The 21,725-nt window shown below is 48.1% G+C and overlaps 1 protein-coding gene and 1 long non-coding RNA gene across 2 annotated transcripts in view; both read left to right on the top strand.

Moving 5' to 3' along the window:
• The first annotated feature begins 1,394 nt into the window (after positions 1-1,394).
• Positions 1,395-8,496, top strand: Nr2e3 (nuclear receptor subfamily 2 group E member 3). The gene is made up of 8 exons (XM_006971467.3): positions 1,395-1,485; positions 2,030-2,156; positions 2,291-2,394; positions 2,492-2,713; positions 2,803-2,960; positions 3,755-4,007; positions 4,267-4,372; positions 8,254-8,496. The coding sequence occupies exons 1-8, from the start codon at positions 1,395-1,397 to the stop codon at positions 8,384-8,386; spliced, it is 1,194 nt and encodes a 397-aa protein (XP_006971529.1). The 3' UTR covers positions 8,387-8,496.
• A 2,743-nt stretch (positions 8,497-11,239) lies between these two features.
• Positions 11,240-21,725, top strand: part of LOC121830865 (uncharacterized) — a 45,641-nt gene continuing 35,155 nt past the window's right edge. The window contains exon 1 of the long non-coding RNA XR_006074149.2: positions 11,240-11,482. This is a non-coding gene — a long non-coding RNA (uncharacterized LOC121830865). The remainder of the gene's footprint in view (positions 11,483-21,725) is intronic.

The raw sequence follows: 21,725 nt of genomic DNA, 5'->3' as shown, positions 1-21,725 counted from the left end.
CCCACTTAGGAGGCCACGCTCCACCCGTCCGTCCGTCCGTCCGTCCCCTTAACTCCGTGATCCCTAAGAAGCTCCCAGGCTCTAATGCAGGACAGAACTGCCCACCCTGTGAGGCATGGCCAAGCTGAGGGTGGTACTCCCCTTGCCCCAGACCAACATGGGACTTCTGCCCCTCTTGGGCCTGGGGAGAGGACAGCAAAGGACAGGCTGGCAGGGACAGGACCGGATGTTTACTGGGGTGGACAGGATGTTGTTTACTGGGGTGCTGCCTCAGGCTTCTTAGTACCAGGCACCAAAACACATTCTGGGAAATATTTAACTTCATTTTTCCACTTCTACCGGAAGACAGGTATTTAGAGAAAACTGGGGTTCGCAGACGCTGTCCCTTGCTCGGGATGCATGGCCCATGACAGAGCAGGGATACGCATGGGGAGGTGGCTCTACCTTGCCCTCACCTCTCTTCCTGTGGCACCAGGAGGCACAGACTTGCACTCACTCTTCCTCCACAAAACCATTTCAGGTTTAAGCTGGGCAGGGGGACCTGGGTTTAGCAGGGATACCGCCTGCCTGGCACTGGAGTCCAGGCCAGGGGAGGAGGTGGAGGCCGCCTGGGCACTCAGAGCCTGCTCTGGGCAGCTGTGTCCCACCTCATCGTGCCGTGGGAAATGCCCACCAGCTTCTCCACTGCCCCAGGTCTACCCAACACCCTCCGCTGGACCTGATCACAGAGACAGCTGGAGATGCTAGCCTTCCAGTGGGCGGGTCCCCAAAGCGCGGGGACCCAAGCAGTCCTTTACTAGGATAGAGGGTAGGCTTCCCAGAACCCAAAGTGAGCGAGCCCCCAGGGGCAGGTGTCCACACAGGCACAGCGCTACATACACACACCTCAAATACATGGCGAATGTCACAAAAGCATTTAAAGTCCTCGGGGAGGCGGGATCTACAACATGCCCCCTCATAAGATTTGTCACTGGTTAACAGTCTCAGCCAGGCCCCTTGGTCCCATGCAGTGTGTGTAAGGACGGCAACAATGAAGGATGGACAGGGATGCTCGCAGCCGGGGAGTCAGCCTGAAGACAGCAGGGCTGCCCAGCTCCCAGGGGCACCTGGGTAATGCTGCAGGTGTGGCCAGTTGATCCCCTGTGGAGACAGTAAAGATTAAGAGGATCATACACTGTATCCAGAGCTGTGCTGGGAGAAGTCTGGACCCAGAGCCAAGGTGGTGAGAAAGCTCCAGAAGGAAAAACTTGTAACTCACAAGGGAAGGGAAGCCGAGGAGAGACGGGCACAGACAGACAGACAGACAGTAGACAGCAGTAGACACAGAGACATAGCTGGGCCCAGCAGCTGCTTGCAGGCAGGTAACAGGTGGCCCTTGGGACCTGCCATACCCAATGAGCTCTACAATGGCTGCTGTGGCTGTGGCTGTCACAGCCTCCAAGAAGGAGTCTCCGAGCAGGTGGGGCCTTGGAGAGGATCCAACAGGTATGACTTTTTTTTTTTCCTGGAGGTGAGACCTGGGCCCTTGAGGAAGAGAATACAAGCTGTAGGTTCAGGGGGCCACGAGAGGAGCTTGAGCCATGTAGTCCCAGCTCCCAGGCTATGAGTGAGCGTGAAGGGCCGGCTGACAACCCCCGAAACCCTAGGACCTCAGAGGCCAGCAGAGCAGGACCTAACAGGGGAGCTGCCGAGCAGGGAAATGGTGCTCTTGAGACACAAAGAGATCCTTACGACTGTTTTCATGAGAGCCTGAAGCCGCCCACGGCGAGGGGCTGGGGCTGGGGCTGGGAACGTGGAGGCGGCGTGATTGTCTTGCTGGATATAGGCTAGGAATGGAGTAGAGATGGTAAGAGATGGGAGCTGGGATTGGGGTACCGCAGTGGGGAGACTGCTTTTCTGGGTGGGAGTGACATGTCTATGTCTAGATAGGGAAGGTGGGAGGGAACCTATGGACTTGGAAAAGGATGAAGGGGGGGTGCGCGCATGCGCGCTCGCAGCCATCTCAGTCCAGCCCTGCCTCCCCACGCAGGTGTGGGGCCCTCACTCCAGTGCCGAGTGTGTGGGGACAGCAGCAGCGGGAAGCACTATGGCATCTACGCCTGTAATGGCTGCAGTGGCTTCTTCAAGAGGAGTGTGAGGAGGAGGCTCATCTACAGGTGCCCCGGCGCTGCCGGCCTGCCCCAGTGTGCCTCGCGCGGGTGGAGGTGGTTCAGGGGACGCCAATGCCCAAACCCAAGGCCTAGGGCCTGGGCATGACATTGGTCCCCCAGGAGCTCCCTGTCCTCTGCAGATGCCAGGTGGGGGCAGGAATGTGCCCAGTGGACAAGGCCCATCGCAACCAATGCCAAGCCTGCCGACTGAAGAAGTGCCTACAAGCAGGCATGAACCAAGATGGTGAGTGGTGGGCACAGTGGGACGGGAAGGGCAGATGAGCAGGTGGTATTACTGCCGAGGGTCGGGCAGGGTGTCCTGAGTCTCCCCGCCTTCCAAGCTGTGCAGAATGAACGCCAACCCCGAAGCATGGCCCAGGTCCAGCTGGACGGCATGGAAGCAGGCAGTGATCCCCGACCTGAGCCCTTGGTGGCCTCCCCTGCCTTGGCAGGGCCCAGTCCCCGAGGCCCCACAGCTTCATCTGCAGCCAGAGCCATGGGCCACCACTTTATGGCCAGCCTCATCACCGCCGAAACCTGTGCTAAGCTGGAGCCCGAGGATGGTAAGTGGAAGAGGGTATGGGGCGTGGATCCTCTCACCCGACTTCCACAGAGCGGGCGCTAAGACCACAACCTCCTCCTCCCTTGACAGCTGAAGAGAACATTGATGTCACCAGCAATGACCCCGAGTTCCCTGCATCCCCCTGCGGTCTAGATGGCATCCATGAGACATCAGCTCGCCTACTCTTCATGGCTGTCAAATGGGCCAAAAACCTGCCTGTGTTTTCCAACCTGCCCTTCCGGGACCAGGTACACCACGCAGCCTGCCTGCTGGAGCTGGGCCAGGCACAGTTCGGGGTCATAGGTCTGTCAGCTTGGGGGAACATGTACCCCTGGGCTGGTAAGGGATGGAGGCTTACATGACTCAGATGGTGACCATGGGGTACTTGTGTCTCTGAGTTGGGGATGATCAGGGCAGTGGCAGTGGCAATATATAAATCTCTGGGGGAAGGTTGCTCACCAGAAATGCATAGAGCCTAGGATGCAGGGTAGGACCCGTGGCTCTCTGGGTCCATTGTCTTTCCTTCTGCACACTGAGACAGCAATCTGCATACTCTGAAAAACAGAGTGGCTGACCCTGGGTGTCTTTAGAGCAAGGCTCCCCATGACTTCAGGCTTGAGTGTCACCCCAGCCTTTCCACATGTGGAAAAGTGCTCTGAGCCGGTAAAGATCTCACAATGATCCAGGAGAGAGCGGCTGCCAGATGGGCTGAGCCCTCAACAAGGCTGTGTGTTTGGAGGGAATAGCTTGGAAGAGTCAACCAGTTCCTTGAACTCACTCAACATGACACTCTTGGAATCATCTGGAGACTGTCCAGCATCCCTGGACTCTGGGCTTATCCTGAATGGCCCAGCCACAGCTCTGGATAGCATCCACAAGGCATCTGGAAACATAGGTAGCTGAGCCAGAGACTGTGTAGACCGAGGTCAGGAGGAGGCTCTCAGCACCTGGGAGCAGCCCTTCTGTCCCTGGAGAAGGTGGCAGGCAGAGAGCACCAGGAACTGTGCCCCAGTGCTGACACTTGAACCCTCTCTGGTCACAGGTGATCTTGCTGGAAGAGGCATGGAATGAGCTTTTCCTCCTGGGAGCCATACAGTGGTCTCTGCCCCTGGATAGCTGCCCACTGCTGGCCCCACCTGAGGCCACCAGTGGCGGTGGCAGTGGCTCTCAGAGCAGGCTGGTCTTGGCTAGTGCAGAAATGCGCTTCCTGCAGGAGACCATCTCCCGGTTCCGGGCGCTGGCAGTGGACCCCACGGAGTTTGCCTGCATGAAGGCCCTGGTCCTCTTCAAACCCGGTACTAAGCCTTCCAGAGACATGGTTGAGAGTTTTAAAAAAGGGGGGGGTTCTGGTGACTTTTTTTTTTTTTTTTTTTTTTTTTTTTTTTTTTTTTTTTTTTTTTTTGCTGGGCTCCTTATAAACTCACCTGGGTGTAGATGGATAGCCCTCATTCTCCAGAGGGGGGGCAGAGAAAAGAGGCATGGCCTGATACTTTTGGGGGCTGTGGGATCAGGCAGGCTTCTGGAAGGGAGCTCACTGGTACTGTTTCTCCCCAGAGACACGAGGCCTGAAGGATCCTGAGCACGTGGAGGCTCTGCAGGACCAGTCCCAAGTGATGCTAAGCCAACACAGCAAGGCTCACCACCCCAGCCAGCCTGTGAGGTGACAGTGTGACACACCTACCCATCCCCCTCCCCACTTCCCTGCGTCCTTCCACCCACCTCTCCCACACCATCTCTGCGCTTCCCTGCTTAGACAGGATAAGAGGGCTGTCAGTCGGCAGCCTCTACCCCACACCTCCTGTGGACAGACACAGTGCCAGGTCCCAGGAGGGCGCCAAAAGACAAAGCCGGCAGGGACGGATGCCCAGCACAGTGGCCACATGAAAGACAAGGGTCACCCAGGTCAGGTATGGAGAGTGGCTTATATCTGAAGGGGTAGCAAAGGTCAGGTTTTTAAAATTTTTTACGTTTTAAAGGCAGAATTTCAGTTTGTATCCCACACTGGTCTCAGATTCAGAGTTTTCCTGCCTCTGCTTCCCAAGTGCTAGGCTCACAGGTGTGCCCTTCTACGAGGCCAGCCTTTGACAGGGACATGTCTCCATAAGAGGATACGGTCTAAAGAGAAGAGAATATCTTATCTAGGAAGGTAGAGAGAGACCAGCAATATGCATTTTTAGACAAGAGTCCAGTACAAAAGGTTCACGAGTCTTGCTGGTAGCAAGTGGGAAACTGAGCCAGAGTTAACCTGGGGCCAGCCCGATTAGAGCTCGGAGTGCCCACTACAGGCCTATCTGATGAGAGAGGTGGGGGGCACACCTGAGACTCTGTGGGAGGGGGCTTCATGCTCAGGACTGGATCTCATGCAGACCTGTGTGGCGGTGGGCACAAAAGACATAACAGCAGCCTCCCTGTCCGGAAGATTCCATGGGGTCATGGCCTTGGGGAGGGACCAAAGGGAGCAGGAAACAGACCACAGTGTACAACTCTGTCCCTTTCTAAAAGGGACAGATTTAACCTCTGGATAAAGGCAAGGGATGAGCAAAGAGATGCATTTGGGAGTAGAGGCTTTCAAAACTTAAAAGGAAAGTTGAGAGTCCGGAAGGAACTTGCCAGGCCCTGGGGAAAGTATGGAAGGCATGCTGTAGAAATGTGCAGAAAAGCCAGGCATGAGCCAACATGGATGTAGCCGGCACAGGCTGAATGGGGGTGGTAGATGCAGGTGGAGGGTCCCAACACAGTCAGCATTAGGACTTACATCAGCTGGCTTATACCACTCAGCCAGGCTTCTGTGGACTATTCTAGACCACATTATGTGCATTCTTCCTGAAGAACTGGTGACATCATCCTCAAGCACCTCTCCAGGAGGTGAGGTCAGCACCGTGTGGGTCAGGAGCAGAGGAAGCATGGGGGCGTGTCAGTGCTAAGGCCTGACATAGCATCACTGGAGTGGTCATCACAGACAGCCAGAAATCAGGGGTCTCCCTAGTCCCCTCCGAGACCAGCCCCCAGAGGCATCCTGGCCTGTTGATCATGTATCACAGTTCAAAAATCCTGAGGAAGATTTTCTATGTAGGGATAGATGGGACTAACGCAAATGTCTGCCAAGTAAACGTGAGGACCTAAGTTTGGATTCCCGGCACTCACATAACAGCCAGGCATGGTGACGTGGATCTGTCCCCTCAGCACTGAACTGGGTAGAGATAGGTGGATCCATGGAACTCACTGGCTGGCCAGCCTAGCTGAACTGATGAGTTCCAGGTTCAGTTGAGAAACCATCTCTCAAAACATAGGGAGGAAGGGCTAGAGAGATGACTCAGTAGATAAGAACTTGTGCTGTACAAGCAAGCATGAGGATGTGGGTTCAAATCCCCAGCACTGTGTGAAAAAAGCTGACAATGCTGGGTAAGGCAGGCTAAATAAATAAAAACCAGTGTCGGGCGGCAGACACAGGCAGATCCCAGGGCTCTCTGTAGCCAGCCTAAATAATGAGGTTTTGATTCAGAAAGAAACCTTGTCTCAAGGGAAGAAAGCAGAGATGTACAGGATGCCTGATGTCATCTTCTGACCTCTGTTAGTATATACACACACACCAACACACGAAATGAAAATACAGCGGGTAAGGATTGAGGAGATGACTTCTGGTCTCCACACACACAGGCTCCCTGGATCTCTTTTGTCCTTTGTTGCCCTGGGCAGAACCGGGTGTCACTGAAGGGTCCCCAGACTCTGGGTCAATGTATTTCAGCACAACCTACATAGAGACACTGAAACAAAGCCCCACTAACTAAAACACACCCTTGCTCTGTATGCTCTGCTCTGACACTGCTTTAAGATGAAGTTCCATGTAGTCCAAGCTAGCCCTGAACTCACCATGCCCCTGGGGGTAGCTTAGGCTCCTGATCTTCCTAGGGTGATGGCAGGCAGGTATGTGCCACCACACATGGTCTATGTGCTGCTGGGATGGAGCCCAGTGCCTTGTGCCTGCTAAGCAAGAGCTCTACTAAGACCGGGTGGTGGTGCACAAACCTTTAATCCCAGCACTGGGGAGGCAGAGACAGGCGGATCTCTGTTAGTTTGAGGCCTGGTCTACAGAGAGAGTTCCAGGACAGCCAGGACTACACAGAGAAACCCTGTCTAGAAAAAAAACAAAAAACAAAACAAAAACAAAAACTCTATCTAGTGAGTTATATCCTCAGTTTCTATTTTGCTGTTCATTTTCTATTTTATTTTTAAAAGTCCATTTGTGAGGCATTACCTACCATTATCTACCAGGCGGGCCATACCTGCAGTTAGCAATAACTCTCCACTAGACTTCACAGGTACTTCTTCCCTCTCCCTAGACCAGTAAGACAGGAGAGAGGAAGGTAGACCGGGCATGGGGGTGGGGGTGGGGTGGAGGGTAGGGTAGGGGTGGTGACTGCTCACAAGAGAAAGGAGGCTTTTAGGTGGGCAAAGCCACTCAGGAGCTCAGAGAGAGAATGGCAGGGCTTCTCAAGCTCCCCAGGTGCAGTCAAAGCAGCAGCTGCCTTGGGGAGCTCAGCCTCTGGGTGGTGGGCGCTGGCCCCAGGGCGAGGACTTCTCCCAGGGACGTCTGGTTCTGGTTCTTTTTTGTTCTTTCTTTCTTTCTTTCTTCCTTCCTTTCTTCCTTCCTTCCTTCCTTCCTTCCTTCCTTCCTTCCTTCCTTCCTTCCTTCCTTCCTTCCTTCCTTCCTTCCTTCCTTTCTTTCTTTCTTTCTTTCTTTCTTTCTTTCTTTCTTTCTTTCTTTCTCCCTTCAGAATATTTTCAGTAGTAGTTATTATCATAGGTGTTTCACAGACAGGAATTCATATTCTTCTATGTAAAACTAATATAACTTACCTTGTTCATGAAATGATCATGTTCTGATCAATGAACATATAAACAGGATTGCTATGAGGAATGTCTCACAGGCTGGGAGATGGCCACACGCACAAGCTGGAGACTGGAGCTCAGATCCCCGGGACCGGCACAAAAGCTGGCAGGCATGCATCTGCTTGCAATCCTAGCACCTGGGAGGCTGACACGGGGTCCCTGGGCCGAGTTAGCTAGTTGGTTGGCTTCCAGTTCAGCAAGGGACCCTACCTCAGTAAATAAAGCGGAGTGAGCCAGGAAGACACTTGACCTTCAAACTTTCACCCAAACACATTAGTAGTGTGCGGGTGCACACACAAAAGCACTCAACACGGCGAACATGTATACACACACACACACACACACACACACACACACACACACACACCACATGGATGTGCAAAGAAATAACTTCTCATTTTATAATCTTGACACGTAATGAACAATATTATGGAGTCCCTGTTTTCATCATGCTCCTACCTAAGCGGAAGGTGGAAGTGAGTCCTCTAAGACAGGGCCTTTCCCTGTGGCAGGCCCTGGGCACCTCCCACCCCTCCCTCCCCTCCCTCCCCTCCCTCCCCTCCCTCACCTCCCCCCCCTCCTTCCCCTCCCTGACAGCCTTGCTCAGCAGCTGGCGCTAAGCCTGACAGCAGCATCTTTCCTCCTGTTCAGGTTTGGGAAATTGCTCCTCCTGCTCCCGTCCTTGAGGTTCCTCACGGCTGAGCGCATCGAGCTCCTCTTCTTCCGAAAGACCATAGGGAACACTCCAATGGAGAAGCTCCTTTGTGATATGTTCAAAAACTAGTGGGCGTGTCCAGTGTTTCCAGGCGCCCCGGCAACACTCACTCTTTGGAGCTAAGTCTTTTCCTGCCTTTCTCATCCAGCAATTCCACGTGCAGGTTTTTGTACCTGGCAGAAATTTCTCCCAAAATGCTTTATTGGCGTATTCATAGCGGTCTTATTAACACCCCTAGCTCTGGACAGTAGAATGCATGGATGGGTTGTGTTATATTCATAGGAAAAACAGCTGGGGGCCGGGAGGGGATGAACAGCGGGTCCACATGACAACATGGAGATGTTTTTTGTAGGCTACAAGGTGAACAAAAGCCAGGCATGAGTAACTTTTATACAGGGTTCAAGACCAAGGAGGGGGAGGGGAAGGAAGATGGGAAAGAAAAGAAAGGAAATAAAAGGAAATGAGAAAAGGAAAAATGTGGACGAGAGCGGTGGTGGTAGAAGTCACCTCTGGGTGGGGGGTGGGGAGAGGGGAATAGACTCCTGCACCGGGAACGCCCCTGATTTTGATCTGGATGATAAACTGATGGTCATTAAAACTCAATGCGCACTTACAGTTCATGCACTTTGCTGTATTCTGTTTGACCCTGGTTAAAATAAAACCAGAAAACTGCATCCCAGGCTTTCTATTTGAGGATGGGGAAGAAATGAGGACAAGATCTTTCGAGTTTTGTCTGGTTTCATTCTAAGCCAGAGTCTGGGTGTCACAAATGCAAGCTCTGGGTACTTTTTCTCATGGGATCCAAATAATACCTCCCTTCATATCTGAAGGAGACCCCTGCACATCAGGATCTTCCTCCTGGACCCTGGATTAGGCATAAGCCACACCTAAACACCCATTTTCATAGAGAGATCCTTTATTAAGCAGGAAAGAAAAGTTAAAGTAGCTGCTTTCTGACTCGGGCAGAAAACAGCAGCAAATGACCTTGCAGGTGTAATTTATTTATTTATTTAGTTAGTTAGTTAGTTAGTTAGTTGTTTTTGGAGACAGGGTTTCTCTGTGTAGTTTTGCACCTGTCCTGGAGCTCACTTTGTAGTCCAGGCTGGCCTTGAACTCACAGAGATCCACCTGGCTCTGCCTCCTGAGTGCTGGCATTAAAGGCGTGCGCCGCCGCCGCCGCCGCCACCACCACCACCCCACCTTGCAGGTGTAATTTTTAAGAAGAGAAGAAGGGAGGCCTGTGTTAGAGTGGGCTAGGGTGCAGTGGTAGAGGAGATAGAGGATGAGGGAAAGGGGGAAGGGCACAGGGGGAAAGGGACAGGGGTATTTGTTCCAGAGGGACAACAGAGTGTCTCTGGATAGAGAGGGACAGACATGGCACATGGGAAAATGGTGGTTTATGAAGGTAATAGGAAAACTCCATGTTAAGATGAGGTGTTTAATTTTAGTTGGGCATGTTAATTAGGTAAGCCAAAGGGGGCTTTTGATTGCTGGGCTTCAATACTTTGATAGCTGGACCTTGGTGGTCAGCCTCAGGAGGAGGAAGTGGCCAGATAAGGGAATGGACCTTTGTGCCTAGCTTCAGGAATGTAATCCAATGGTTTTTAGCAAGGCAGAGGGAACGGGAAGAAGGGCAGGGCCTGTCAGAGCCACATGCTCAGGTGGACTAGTGTCTGCAGCTCAGAGCAAGACAGTCGCAGGCTGTGTGTGTGTGTGTGTGTGTGTAGAACTCTTCATCACTTCATTATCACTCTTTAATCCCTCATGGAAAGACCTGGCACAGACAAACCCTCTTTTACAAAGACAGACCCAAACAAGTTAATGAGACCTGGTAAATAATTATAAAAGTTAACATATAGGCTGGCTGTGGTCCAGCCAAGAGTACTTGCTTAAAATGGAAGGAGCCTGGGGTTCAATTCCCAGCACTACCCAGACACACAGGGATTACATATGCCAAGCCATGTGTGTAACGGGCAGTGAGCTGGGCACCCAGGTTGGGTTGTCTGATCCTCACGGAACTCCAAGGAGGGCCAGTTGTCACAGTTTCTAAATAAACAAAGGCTTCGTGGACGCCCACGTTGTTGTACCACTAATCACCGGCCGCTTAATTCCGATGTCGCCTCCTCAGTCAGTTCTCCCTTCCACTCTGGAATCAGCTAGAGCATTCTGTTGCATTTCCTGTCCTCAGAGGAGAAATGTAAGGGGCTGGAAGAAAAACAATGTGAGAAGGCCGGCAGAAGCTTAGGGGTTCCCTGGCCTTTGGCCCACATTTGAATCTCACAGCTGCAAAGACAGACATACCCTCTGCTCTGGAAAAAGTGGGCGGGGCAAAAGGTGGGCGGGGCCAAGAGGAAAGAGTTTGACAAATCCCGTCTGGTGGAAGACCTTCACGCCACAGCAGGCCAACTACTTGAGATTTGTCTTCTAAAAGCATCAGCCTGGGGCCGGCAGGATAGCTCAGTGGGGAAATGACAATTGTCGCCAAGCCTGATCTCAGTTTGAACTCGGGTGGAAGGAGAGACTTCCACATGCTCACTGTGTGCCACCCCCACCCCCAAATAAATGAAATTTAAAGGCGTCAGTCTGGCCTGTTAGTGGGTTTTCTGACATCTGTGTTGCTGCTGCGCGGTCTGATGTCACGTCAGGAGTTTACGCCTGTCCCCTTAAGGCCAGAACAAAGAAGAGAACACATGGTTGACATGGGCCACGTCTGGCCGGCCCACTCAGTTTACAAGCTGGTGTTCCAGAACAGTAAGTGTGCAAAGGTGGCCTGCTGAAGTTCTCTGGCAAAGAACTCCGGGGTTTTCTAGGAGGAAGTCTTGGAGAATTCAAGGAGGTATTTAAGCCGAGTCATCTGCCCTCAGTTTGGTCTCAAAGCCAGCTATTCCTCTGAGGGCTTCCCCTTGTGGCAGGACCACCAGAAAAGGCGGGTTTCCCTTTGGATCTTAAAGGTCTCGCAGAGGTGTGGAAGGCGTGGGCACGAGCCTAGGGCCCTGCTGGGAGCCCGTGCAAACCTTTAGGGGGTGGGTCCTACGTGGACGGGAGGTGGGCGGCATCTCAGGACCCTGGCTCCTCCTCTTAACACTTTGTCCTCGGAACACCTGACCAGCTGCCTCCTCCTCTACCAAGTGAAAGCAACGGAGATAATCGACCATGGATGAAACTGTGAGCCAAAATCTTTCTTTCTTTTTTCAAAAAAAGAGTTGTTTTAAAGTGTGTGTGCGTCGGGGGCTGGTACGGATGCCTGTAGAGGCCAGGGGTTTTAGATCCCCGGGAGCTGGAATTCCAGGCAGTTGTGAGCTGCCCAAAGTGGGTGCTAAGAACTGAACTCCATATTTCCCCCCACTAAGGCACCGCCGAGGAGCACACGCGGGTGGTAATGACTTTTCTTTGGGGTCCTTTCTGGGAGACATTTGGTTTGGTTTTTTGCCGTCGATACCAGAAGTGTGCAAAGCACCACAGAAGTTTCGTTGGTTTCCTCGGACCTTTGTTTTCTTGGGAAACTGCATTTTTCGGGTTCATACGGTGCTTCTCCTCCATTCCAAAGCCAGGCGTTTCAAGCATGAAGGGCTGGGAAAGACTTCAAAAAGACTAAAAAGACCAAAATTAGTAACTAGAACCAGAGAGTGGAAGCCAGGCCCGCGCCGTGCTGTCTGCCTGACCTCGGTGGGAGTCTTTGGACTTTGCCACTGGACTGCAAGCTCAGTACGGGGTGGGGACCTTTGTTGTGTCACTGTTCTGCTGCTAACGCTAGGCTGCTGGGGCGGGCGATCCGAGTTTGCTTAAGAAATAGCCACAGGTGGCTGAAGCCAGTCTTTGAGTCCCGGATGCCCACAGACTCAACAGGTACCACCGTGCCAAACGGACTTTTATGGTAGTCCCTGGTTCAAAGAGACCGGACTGCCGATCAGCCTAGGGAAAGGATAGTTAAGAGGAGAAGGCCCCACCTGTGATCTGCCTGGGCCTCCTCACGCCTTTCTGCTCTCTGGGCCTTGGAATCAGAAAGGGTCTTTGTGGACTCAGTCATCTCAGGGACAAGTCTTAAAAATATGATTTCTTGGTTTTATTTGGCCAATTACAGACATGTTAAGAAACAACATTCACTTTTCTTATTCTAGTGTAGAAACAGGAAAAGCCAACTCAGAATTTTAAAGGTTGAATGTATTTGGCATCAAAGGGAAATTTACTATTTTTTTTTCCCATTTCACCTTGAACTTGACTTGATCCCAGTGAGGCTTATTCAGGATCTCAGTACCAACCTAGTCAAAGGCACCCAACCCAGGAAATCCTCCTCCTGGGAAGTCGACACCCATCGAGTCATGATGATCTTAGTGCCAGCACCTAGTGAGAACTGGAGAGAGGGGCAGAGGACAATCCTAGAGCTACTGTCCTTAACAGGGGGAATGGAGTTAGTAGTTAATAGAGGACACGTGGGAAGACAATAAATGTCCTGAGAGGAAAATGGACACTCAGAGAGGGCAATGACACCCCCACCCCCGGGTCATACAGCAGAAACAACAACTCGGGGTTGAATTGTTTCCATTGTGATGTGCTACTCTGCCTTTGGGGGAAGCCAAAACACATCTTAGTCACCTCCGCTGCGTTAGAAGATGGCCATTGAATGGGGAAATGCTAACTCTGCATTAAATATGCACTCACTGTTGGCATAGTTAGCGTCGGTCAGTTTCTCACAAACCACAGTCACTTGGGAAGAAGGAACCTCTACCGAGGAGTTGCCGCCGTTAGATTTGCCCGTGCGCGCATCTGTGTGGATGTTTTCCTGATTGCTGATTGCTGTATGAGGGCCAGCCCATGGTGTGTGGTGCAGTCGGCGGCAGGTGGACCTGGGCTGGAGAAGAAACTGAGCAAGCTGGTAAGCGAGGCCCTCCATGATTCTGCTTCAAATGCCTGTCAAGCTGAAGCAGCCCCCTTCCTGGTGGTGTTTTTGGCCAGAGCAACAGAAATCAAACTCGTAACAGTTGCCGCCACTGCACTTCATATCTTCTGTCCTTGCCTTTCTCCTCCCTTTTTTGTGGGCCCCAATAATCCTCCATCTACTCCCAGGGTGACCTTTTCAGTTTCAGCTTGGGAAAGATAACTTTTAATGCTTATCTTTGTGCTCCTGGTTTATTGCGCTTCACTCTGTCCACCTGGGCCATCCTTTTTGCTGCAAATGACAGCATTTCAGTTGTCTTGTGTTTTTTTGAGACAGGGTTTTTCTGTGTAACAGTCCTGGCTGTCCTGGAACTCGCTCTGTAGATAGGCCAGGCTGGCCTCCAACTCACAGAGATCCGCTGGCCTCTCTGCCACCCCGGCAGTTTTCTTTACTGCCAAATAAAATTCCATTGTGTATGTATACTATTTTTTTAATTCATTTAACTGTTGGTTAGTACTTAGACTGTTCATATAGCTGAGGTATTGTGAATAGCATTGAAGTAGATGTGAGCGCGCAGGTACCTCTGGAAATTGATTTCATAGCACATATATGTCTAGATAATATGGTCATTCTGGTTTACACACACACACACACACACACACACACACACACACACACACACACACTCTAAAGGATTTTATGAAGTCCGAGCCTTTAACTCCTGATCTGCCTGCCTCAGCCTCCCAAGTGCTGGGATTGCAGGCATGCGTCACCGTGTATCTAACTCTCTGGGGAATCTCTGTGCTGTTCTCCACAGTGGCAATAATAAATTACACCCCCACCAAGAATGTACAGGAGCGATTAAGAGCTCTTCTTGTCCTTCCAGAGGCTCCGAGTTCGGTTCTGCAGACACCACCGCCTGGATAGTTCACAACTGCCTGTAACTCCAGTTCCAGGGAATCTGATTCCCTCTTCTGACTTCTCACACCCATGGCATTCTCTCTCTCTCTCTCTCTCTCTCTCTCTCTCTCTCTCTCTCTCTCTCTCTCTCTCTCTCTCTCAAACATACACACATAAAAATGAAAATCTTTTTTTTAAAGAGTTCCTTTTGGTCTACATCATCACTAGTATTCATTTACTTAATGACAGATATTCTAACTGGGACAAGATAATGTCTCAATATAGTTTTGATTTGCATTTTCCTTATTTTATTACTTATTTTGAAAGGTAATCTTATAAAGAATCTTAAATCATAAATCAGCTGGGCGGTGGTGGCTCACGCCTTTAATCCCAGCACTCAGGAGGCAGAGCCAGGTGGATTTCTGTGAGTTCGAGGCCAGCCTGGGCTACAGAGAGAGTTCCAGGAAAGGCGCAAAGCTATACAAAGAAAAGAAAAGAAAAGAAATTATAAATCTAAGCTTTTAGATATGAAAAAGAGTCAGTCAGCTCTACTTTAAATCCTTGGGATGCATACCCACTCATCAGTAGTTTTTTATATCAGTAGATTAAGGGCAGAAATGGGTATAAGGAATTAATCATCACCTTTGGTAATCAACCAATCCTAGCAAGAAAGGCATGTCAGCTAGTAATAATTGGGCTGCTTTGTTCTTGTTCCCTGTCCTTAAAGAGTTCTGCATTCAACTATGTGCCTTTCTAGAACTTTACATTATCTTCTTGTGTTTTTGACTTCAAAGCTATTTGAAAAAAATCATCTTAGTCTAACCTTAAGTTATTTTCAAAGCTTTGTTTCAGCTATGATGCACTCTGAAACCTGTGAACACATCTCCCAACATTAAAAGAATTTAAGCTAGCTGGGCTACTGGGACTCAATTGTTTTCCTTAATCATTAACCTAAGCCACAGTCTATATGGCTCCTCAATAGAAACTCATGCGCTCTAGCTGGTGACACTTCCTTGTTTATATATTTAATCATCAAAACTCTATTTAAACTAACATTATTATTATTATCATCAATTAGACAGTACAGCTTAGGAAGAAATCATCTTCATAATAATCCACAGGTAAAAATGCCCAGTAGAACGTGATGTTTCCATGAGATAAACACACTACGTTACAGGCAGTGTGGATCTCCCCACACCCATTCACACCATGCCAGATACCAGAGAAAGATGGCAGCGGCAAACATGTAAAGGCACAGCAGAAGCAAAAGACACTCTAGGGTCTCAGGGCCTTGCCTATTGGAGATTCAGTGATTTTCCTCCTGGTGGGCTGATGCCTTGATCTTTAATTGCCACCCGCTGCTCCTCTGACTTGGCCACTGAGCTACTTCCTGAGCCTGTAGGTGGCCACTCTGTGGTTATTGCCAGGAAGAACCTTTGAAGTTTCGTGCAGTCCCATTAGTCAGGCTTAGCTCGAATTTCCTGTGCTTCGGAGTCCTATCCAGAAAAACCATTGCCTGTGCCAGTGTGTTAAAGTGTTTCTTCCATGTTTTCTCCCATTCATTTCAGTTTAAGGCTTTTGATACATTTTGATTGACTGATATGTAGAGTGAGGAACCCGGGTCAAATTTCAATCTTCTGTGTGAGGATATCCAGTGTCCCCAGCACCGTTTATTTTTTTTCTCCAACAATTATTTTTTTTTTTGACATTTTTTGTTGAGAACCAATAGATGGAAATTGTGTGCCTGGGTCTGTCTGGGATGGCATTCTTTTCTGTTGGTCTAGGTGTTCAAATGTTCATACCATGCTTCTTTAGTGACTGTGGCTCAGTAGAATGTGTTGAAATCAAGTATTAGGATGCTTCCAAGTATCAAGATTGCTTTGGCTAATTAGGATTGTTTCTGCTTCCATATGAATTTGGGGATCTGTTTTTTGGTTTTTTGGTTTGTTTGTTTTTTGTTTTGTTTTGTTTTGTTTTTGGCTCTGTGAAGAATGATACTCTGACGGGAATTTTGTTGACTCTATACATCACTTTTGTATAGTGTGTAATTTAATAATGTTAATTCTGTAAATTCCTGATCCTAAGAGAATCTTCTAATGTTTTCTTCAGTTTCTTTCACCAGCTTTGCAGTTCTCCTAGAAATCTTTACTTCTTAGCCAAGTTTATCCCTGGAGTTTTGTTTGTATGGCTTATCATGAATAAGACTGGTTTCATGATTTCTTTCTCAGCAAATTTATTATATCTCAGAATATATATATTCTGCTAGCTTACTGAATTTCTCATTTCTAGTCCTCTTTTGGGGGATCTTGTATTTTTCAGTGTATAAAAGCATTCGTCTGCATATGGACAATTTACTTTTTTCCCATTTGCATGCCTGTTTTTCTTCCTCTTGTCTAATAGCTCTGGTCAAAATGTCTAGTACTGTACTGAATAAGATCTGTGAAAGACGGCCTTGTCTTGGAGGCAACACCACCATTCCCCCCAGTTCAGTATGATGTTGGCTGTGGATTCATCCTAGAAAGCCGTTGCTATGTTGAGATCTGATCCTCTATACCTAATTTGTTCAGGTCTTTCATTTGTTTGTTTGGTTGGTTTTTGGGTTTTAGAGACAGGGTTTCTCTGTGTAGCCATGGCTGTCCTGGAACTCAATTTGTAGACCAGGCTGGCCTTGAACTCACAGAGATCTGCCTGCCTCTGCCTCCTGAGTGCTGGGATTAAAGGTGTGTGCCTCTATGCCCAGTTCCACTCTGTTCTTTGTTACCTTTCTCCTACTAATTGGGGTTTGTCTTCTTTCGCTAAGTCCTTGAATGCATCATTAAATTGTTCAAAAACTCTTCCCCCATTCTTCTGTTTGTGGTGCTTTTTAGTTTTTATTAGGCAATTTTACACACACACACACACACACACACACATACACACACAGTGTATCTTGATCATATATTCCCCCAATTCCTAAGGTGGCCCTCCCACCTTAATATCCTTTTTTTAAAAACATAATTTCTTTATTGATTCTTTGGGAATTTCACATGATGCACCCTAACTCTGCTCACCTCCCAGTTCCCCCCTCCATATTCTCCCCTCACACCTGCAGTGCCCCTAAAAGAAAAAGAAAAAAGCAAACAAACAGACAAAACAAGAACAAAACAAACCCCCAAAACCCCTTTGCCTCTCCATCTTTCCCGCCTCTCCACCCCCCTTCATTGGTCCTGGTGGCATCGGAAGCAGTGTGTGCCATCAGCTTTACTAGCAAATGTCCATTTCAATGAGTCACTGCTCTGCTTCTCGACCTCTGGTTTCTGGTACGCCACCATCACTGGATCCTCACCAGAACTCCTCTGGGATATCCCATGGCCACCAGGAGTCATGGAGATCTGTGGGTATCCTGAGGAAGTCAGAGGGCCATGCTAAGCTGGCCTCGCCCTTCACTGGCCCTGCCTCTCGCTGGACACTGCAGCAGGGAGCTGGCCAGACCCTCACCAGGGAGCTGGCCCTGCACTGGGGAGAGATGGGCCTACCCCTCCCTCACCTGTTGTAGGTGTGGGTGTAGGGGAGCTGGCTCCTCCCCTCACCTGAGTCGAGTGGCCCCAGTGGCCCAGACTGACCAGCTCAACTACCACTCAGGCCTACAGCCAGGCCTTAGGTTGGCCCATCCTGATATCTACCCCTTCTAGGACATGCCGGAGCTTGTGAATGGACTGGTCCTGTGGAGCGATTCCCCCATTCTTTTTAAAGGTGGGAATGAACTGTACACACTTTCAACTTGTACAGCTGTTTGTGCTTCAAACCTCGGGCTTTGGCATGCTGTTTCCATTTTCATGTGTTTTCTGAAATTCAAATTTTTTCCTAACTTCCTTAGTGACATAGTGTTTTTGGTCTCCATGACTTGCATAATTTCTAAAGTTTTTCTTGTTGTGTGGTAGTGCCATTCTATTATGATCAGAAAAGATATTTCATTTTTTGTGAGTTGTTAAGATTTGTTTTGTGGCCTTTAACTCTTGGCATATTCAAAAGAAAATGTTATGCACTGAGAACGTGTATTCCGCAGTCACTATATGGAATGTCCTAAAAATGTCTTTGAAGTCCATCTCAAATGTGACTTGCTTTTCTTGTCTAGATGGCCTGTCTGTTGATGAAAGTGGAGTACTGAAATTCCCCACTACCTCCAGTATTTGTTTTCTAAATTGAGATGCTCTGACATTAAGTGCATATATTTCCAATCATATACTTATTGCTTATTTTATTTTGCATTTTTATTTGTGTGTGTGTGTGTGTGTGTGCGCGCGCATATGCATGTTCCACAGTGCGTGTATAGTCAGACGACAGCCTGCAGGAGTTGTTTCTCTCCTTCACCATGTGGGTTCTGGGGACTGACCTCAGGTCGTCAGTCTTGGCAGCAAATGCCTTTACTTGCCAACCCATCTGATGAGCCTGTGTCTCTCTGTGTGTTATGTGTACAGTGTATGTATGTGTGTGTGCAGATGGTATGCAATATTAATTTAAGGTGTGTTACAATTGTTTATGCTGTGGAACATTTTTTTAATGATGCAAAGATGTGTTGCATTCTTTTATGTTGCATTTGTTTAACTCTGTGAAGCTGTGTTACTGTGCCTGTCTAAAGCACCTGATTGGTCTAATAAAGAACGGAACAGGGGAAAAAAAAGAATTTGTACTATATCAAGCTGATAATAGAAAAATAAATAAATAAATAAATAAATAAATAAAATAAAAAGATGTTTTAAATAAAAAAAAAGAACTGAACAGCAATGGCAAGGCAGGAGAAAGGATAGGTGGGGCTGGCAGGCAGAGAGAATAAATAGGAGAAATCTGGGAGAAAAAGTAAGAACGAACGAAAGAGGAATGAGGACTTCAGGAGCTAGCTACTCAGTCAGGCATGAAGTAAGAATGAAAGTAAGATATACAAAAGTAAGAAAAGGAAAAAGCCCAGAGGCAAAAGGTAGATGGAATAATTTAAGAAAAGCTGACTAGCAAAAAGCCAAGCTAAGGTCGGGCATTCATAAGAAATATAAACCTCCATGGGTGACTTATCTGGGAGCTGGGTGGCAGGCCCCCCAAAAGAGCAAAAACAAACAACACCAGCCATTCTCCTTTCTATACCTGCCTCAGTGTTGGGGTTACAAACATCCCCGGGACCATGTTGGTTTTTACATGGGCCCTGTGGATCTGAATGTTTTGTTTTTTGTTTTGTTTGTTTTTGTTTTTCGAGACAGGGTTTCTCTGTGTAGCTTTGGTGCCTGTCCTGGATCTTGCTCTATAGACCAGGCTGGCTTCGAACTCACAGCGATCCACTGCCTCTGCCTCCCGAGTGCTGGGATTAAAGGCGTGCGCCACCACCGCCCCTGGATCTGAGTTTTGATTGATCATCTTGCTTATACAGCAAGTGCTTTTAACTGCAGAGCCATCTCTCCAGTCCAGAAACATGTCATTTTGATGAATTGATCCTTTGGTTGTCATTTAATGACCTTTTTTTTTTTTTTTGTCACTTTTGACATCCTCCTCCACTTAGTCTAGTTTCTTAGATAAAAGTGCAGCAACTATTGCTTGCTTTAGAATTCGATTTGCTTGAAATATGATTTTCCAGCCTTTCATTTCTAGGCTCTTTTGTGCCTTTATTGGTGAACTGAGTCTCTTATACATAGCACTTTTTTTTTTTTTAAATTCTTAATTTGTTTTTGAGACAGGATCTTGTATGGTCTGGTATCTGCTACATAGCCTTAGGCTGGCCTCAGTCATGGTGATCCTTTTGCCTCAGACAAATGAGTGCTGGGGTTAGAGGTGTGTATCATAACATCTAGTTTAAAAACATCCATCCAGTCAGACTATAGCTTTTGATTGGATAATTTAGTCCATTTATATTCAAGGTTATTTTTGAAATGTAGGGACGTATGCCTGTCTTGATTTTTTTCTAGTTATTGTCAATACTACTTCTCCTCATCTCTGTTCATCTTTGCAGTTGCTTTGCTGTATTTGATTAGTCTGATTGTGATTGTGTGTGTATTTTTCTGGTGGAATCCCCATCTTCACATGCTGTCACATGGCAGTCCTTTCACTTCTAGATGCAGTCCCTCCCTAAGCATCTTTTGTAAGGCTGCTTCTGCAGTCATGATTTCCCCCAGTTTCTGCTTATCTTGAGAGCCTGGCAGGTATAGGAATCTTGGTTGGCAGTTTTTGTTTTGTTTTTTTTTTTTTTTTTTTTCAGAACATGGAAAGTGACATTCTGTTTCCTCATAGCCTGGAATGTTTCTGCTAGAAAATCTGAGTAAGTCTAGTGAGGTTTCACTTAGATGTGTTTTGGTACTTTTTTCTTGCAGACTTTAAAATCCTTATACTTTTGACAGTTCTGTATTATGGTGAAGGTCTTTTCCGGTCATGTCTGTAAGCCTCTTGCACTTGGATGTACATGCCTTTCCCATGATTAGGAAGGCTGCCCACTATTTCTTTGGAGAGTTTCTCAATACTGCTAATCCTTGCCTTTGATGATCAATGGATATTTGTTGATTTAATGGCATGTCACAAATTTTGTGTGCTCTCTTTCTTTTCTTTTTCTTTTTGGCCTGGATGAGTTATTTAAAAAGACCTGTTCAAGCTTAGACATTTTTTCTTCCACACACTCTATTATTGAGGCTTTCAATCAAATTTTTAGTTGACATATTATGAATGCCTCACTCCTAAGATTTGGTTTTTTAAAAAATCCTCTTTGCTGAGTACCTTATACATATCATACATTGTCTTTTGTGCTTACTTAGATGTTTGTGTTCTTTTAGACTTCACTGAGCTTAAAAACCCATCCATTTCTGTTCATTTGGGGTCTATTACTAGAGCTATGATTCTCTTATTGACTTGCATGTTTGTATGTACAAGTGCACATGTCCATGTGCTTGTGGAGGTCAGAGGACAACTTTTGGGAATGAGTTATTTCTGTCCACCATAGGAGTCCCAGGAGTAGTTCATCAGCCATGGCAGTAAGTGTTTTTATCCACCAAGCCTCTTGCCAACCCCTAGGCAGCCCCCCGCCTTTGGCAAGCCAGGCAGCCTGCCTGTTTTGAACACCGTGGGAAATTTACTGCAGCTGCTAGGATAACTGCAACCACATCACTACTGAAGTCATCAGGAAGCCTGGCTCTAGGGAACATATGCTAACTGTACAAGATGCCACCTCTAGGCAAAACAAGCCTTTGTGAACTTTAGATGATCCTGTTCACCTTGCAGCTCTTCTCTCTCAGGACTGGAGGTGGCTGGAGTTCTAGAGCCGAGGGCTCTGATACTCACAGAAAGCTCAAAGCTGAAATGTGAAGAAATGGCTAAGAATTCCAGTGCCTCAGCAAAACATGTATGGTTAGTACAGCAAAGCTAGAATCTGTGATTGGTGAAATTATAATCTGTGCATAAGCATGCCACACCCCTCTTCCTGTATAAGCAGGATATTCTCCACTTGGGCTCATCTGGGACGCTCCTTCTCTCCTATGCACTACTTCTGGTACTGCATCATTAGGCCCTAATAAAGGCACCTTGTGAATGGTCTTTTGCCGACACATAGCATGGAGAACAGACAGAAACCTGGGTGGCACAGTGAGAAGGCAGTTGAGGAGTTCCAGAGTATCAGGAGCCGAAGGC

This window comes from Peromyscus maniculatus, chromosome 7, assembly GCF_049852395.1.
Source record: "Peromyscus maniculatus bairdii isolate BWxNUB_F1_BW_parent chromosome 7, HU_Pman_BW_mat_3.1, whole genome shotgun sequence".
Lineage (NCBI taxonomy): Eukaryota > Metazoa > Chordata > Mammalia > Rodentia > Cricetidae > Peromyscus > Peromyscus maniculatus.
This window is presented reverse-complemented; position numbering and strand designations above follow the sequence as displayed.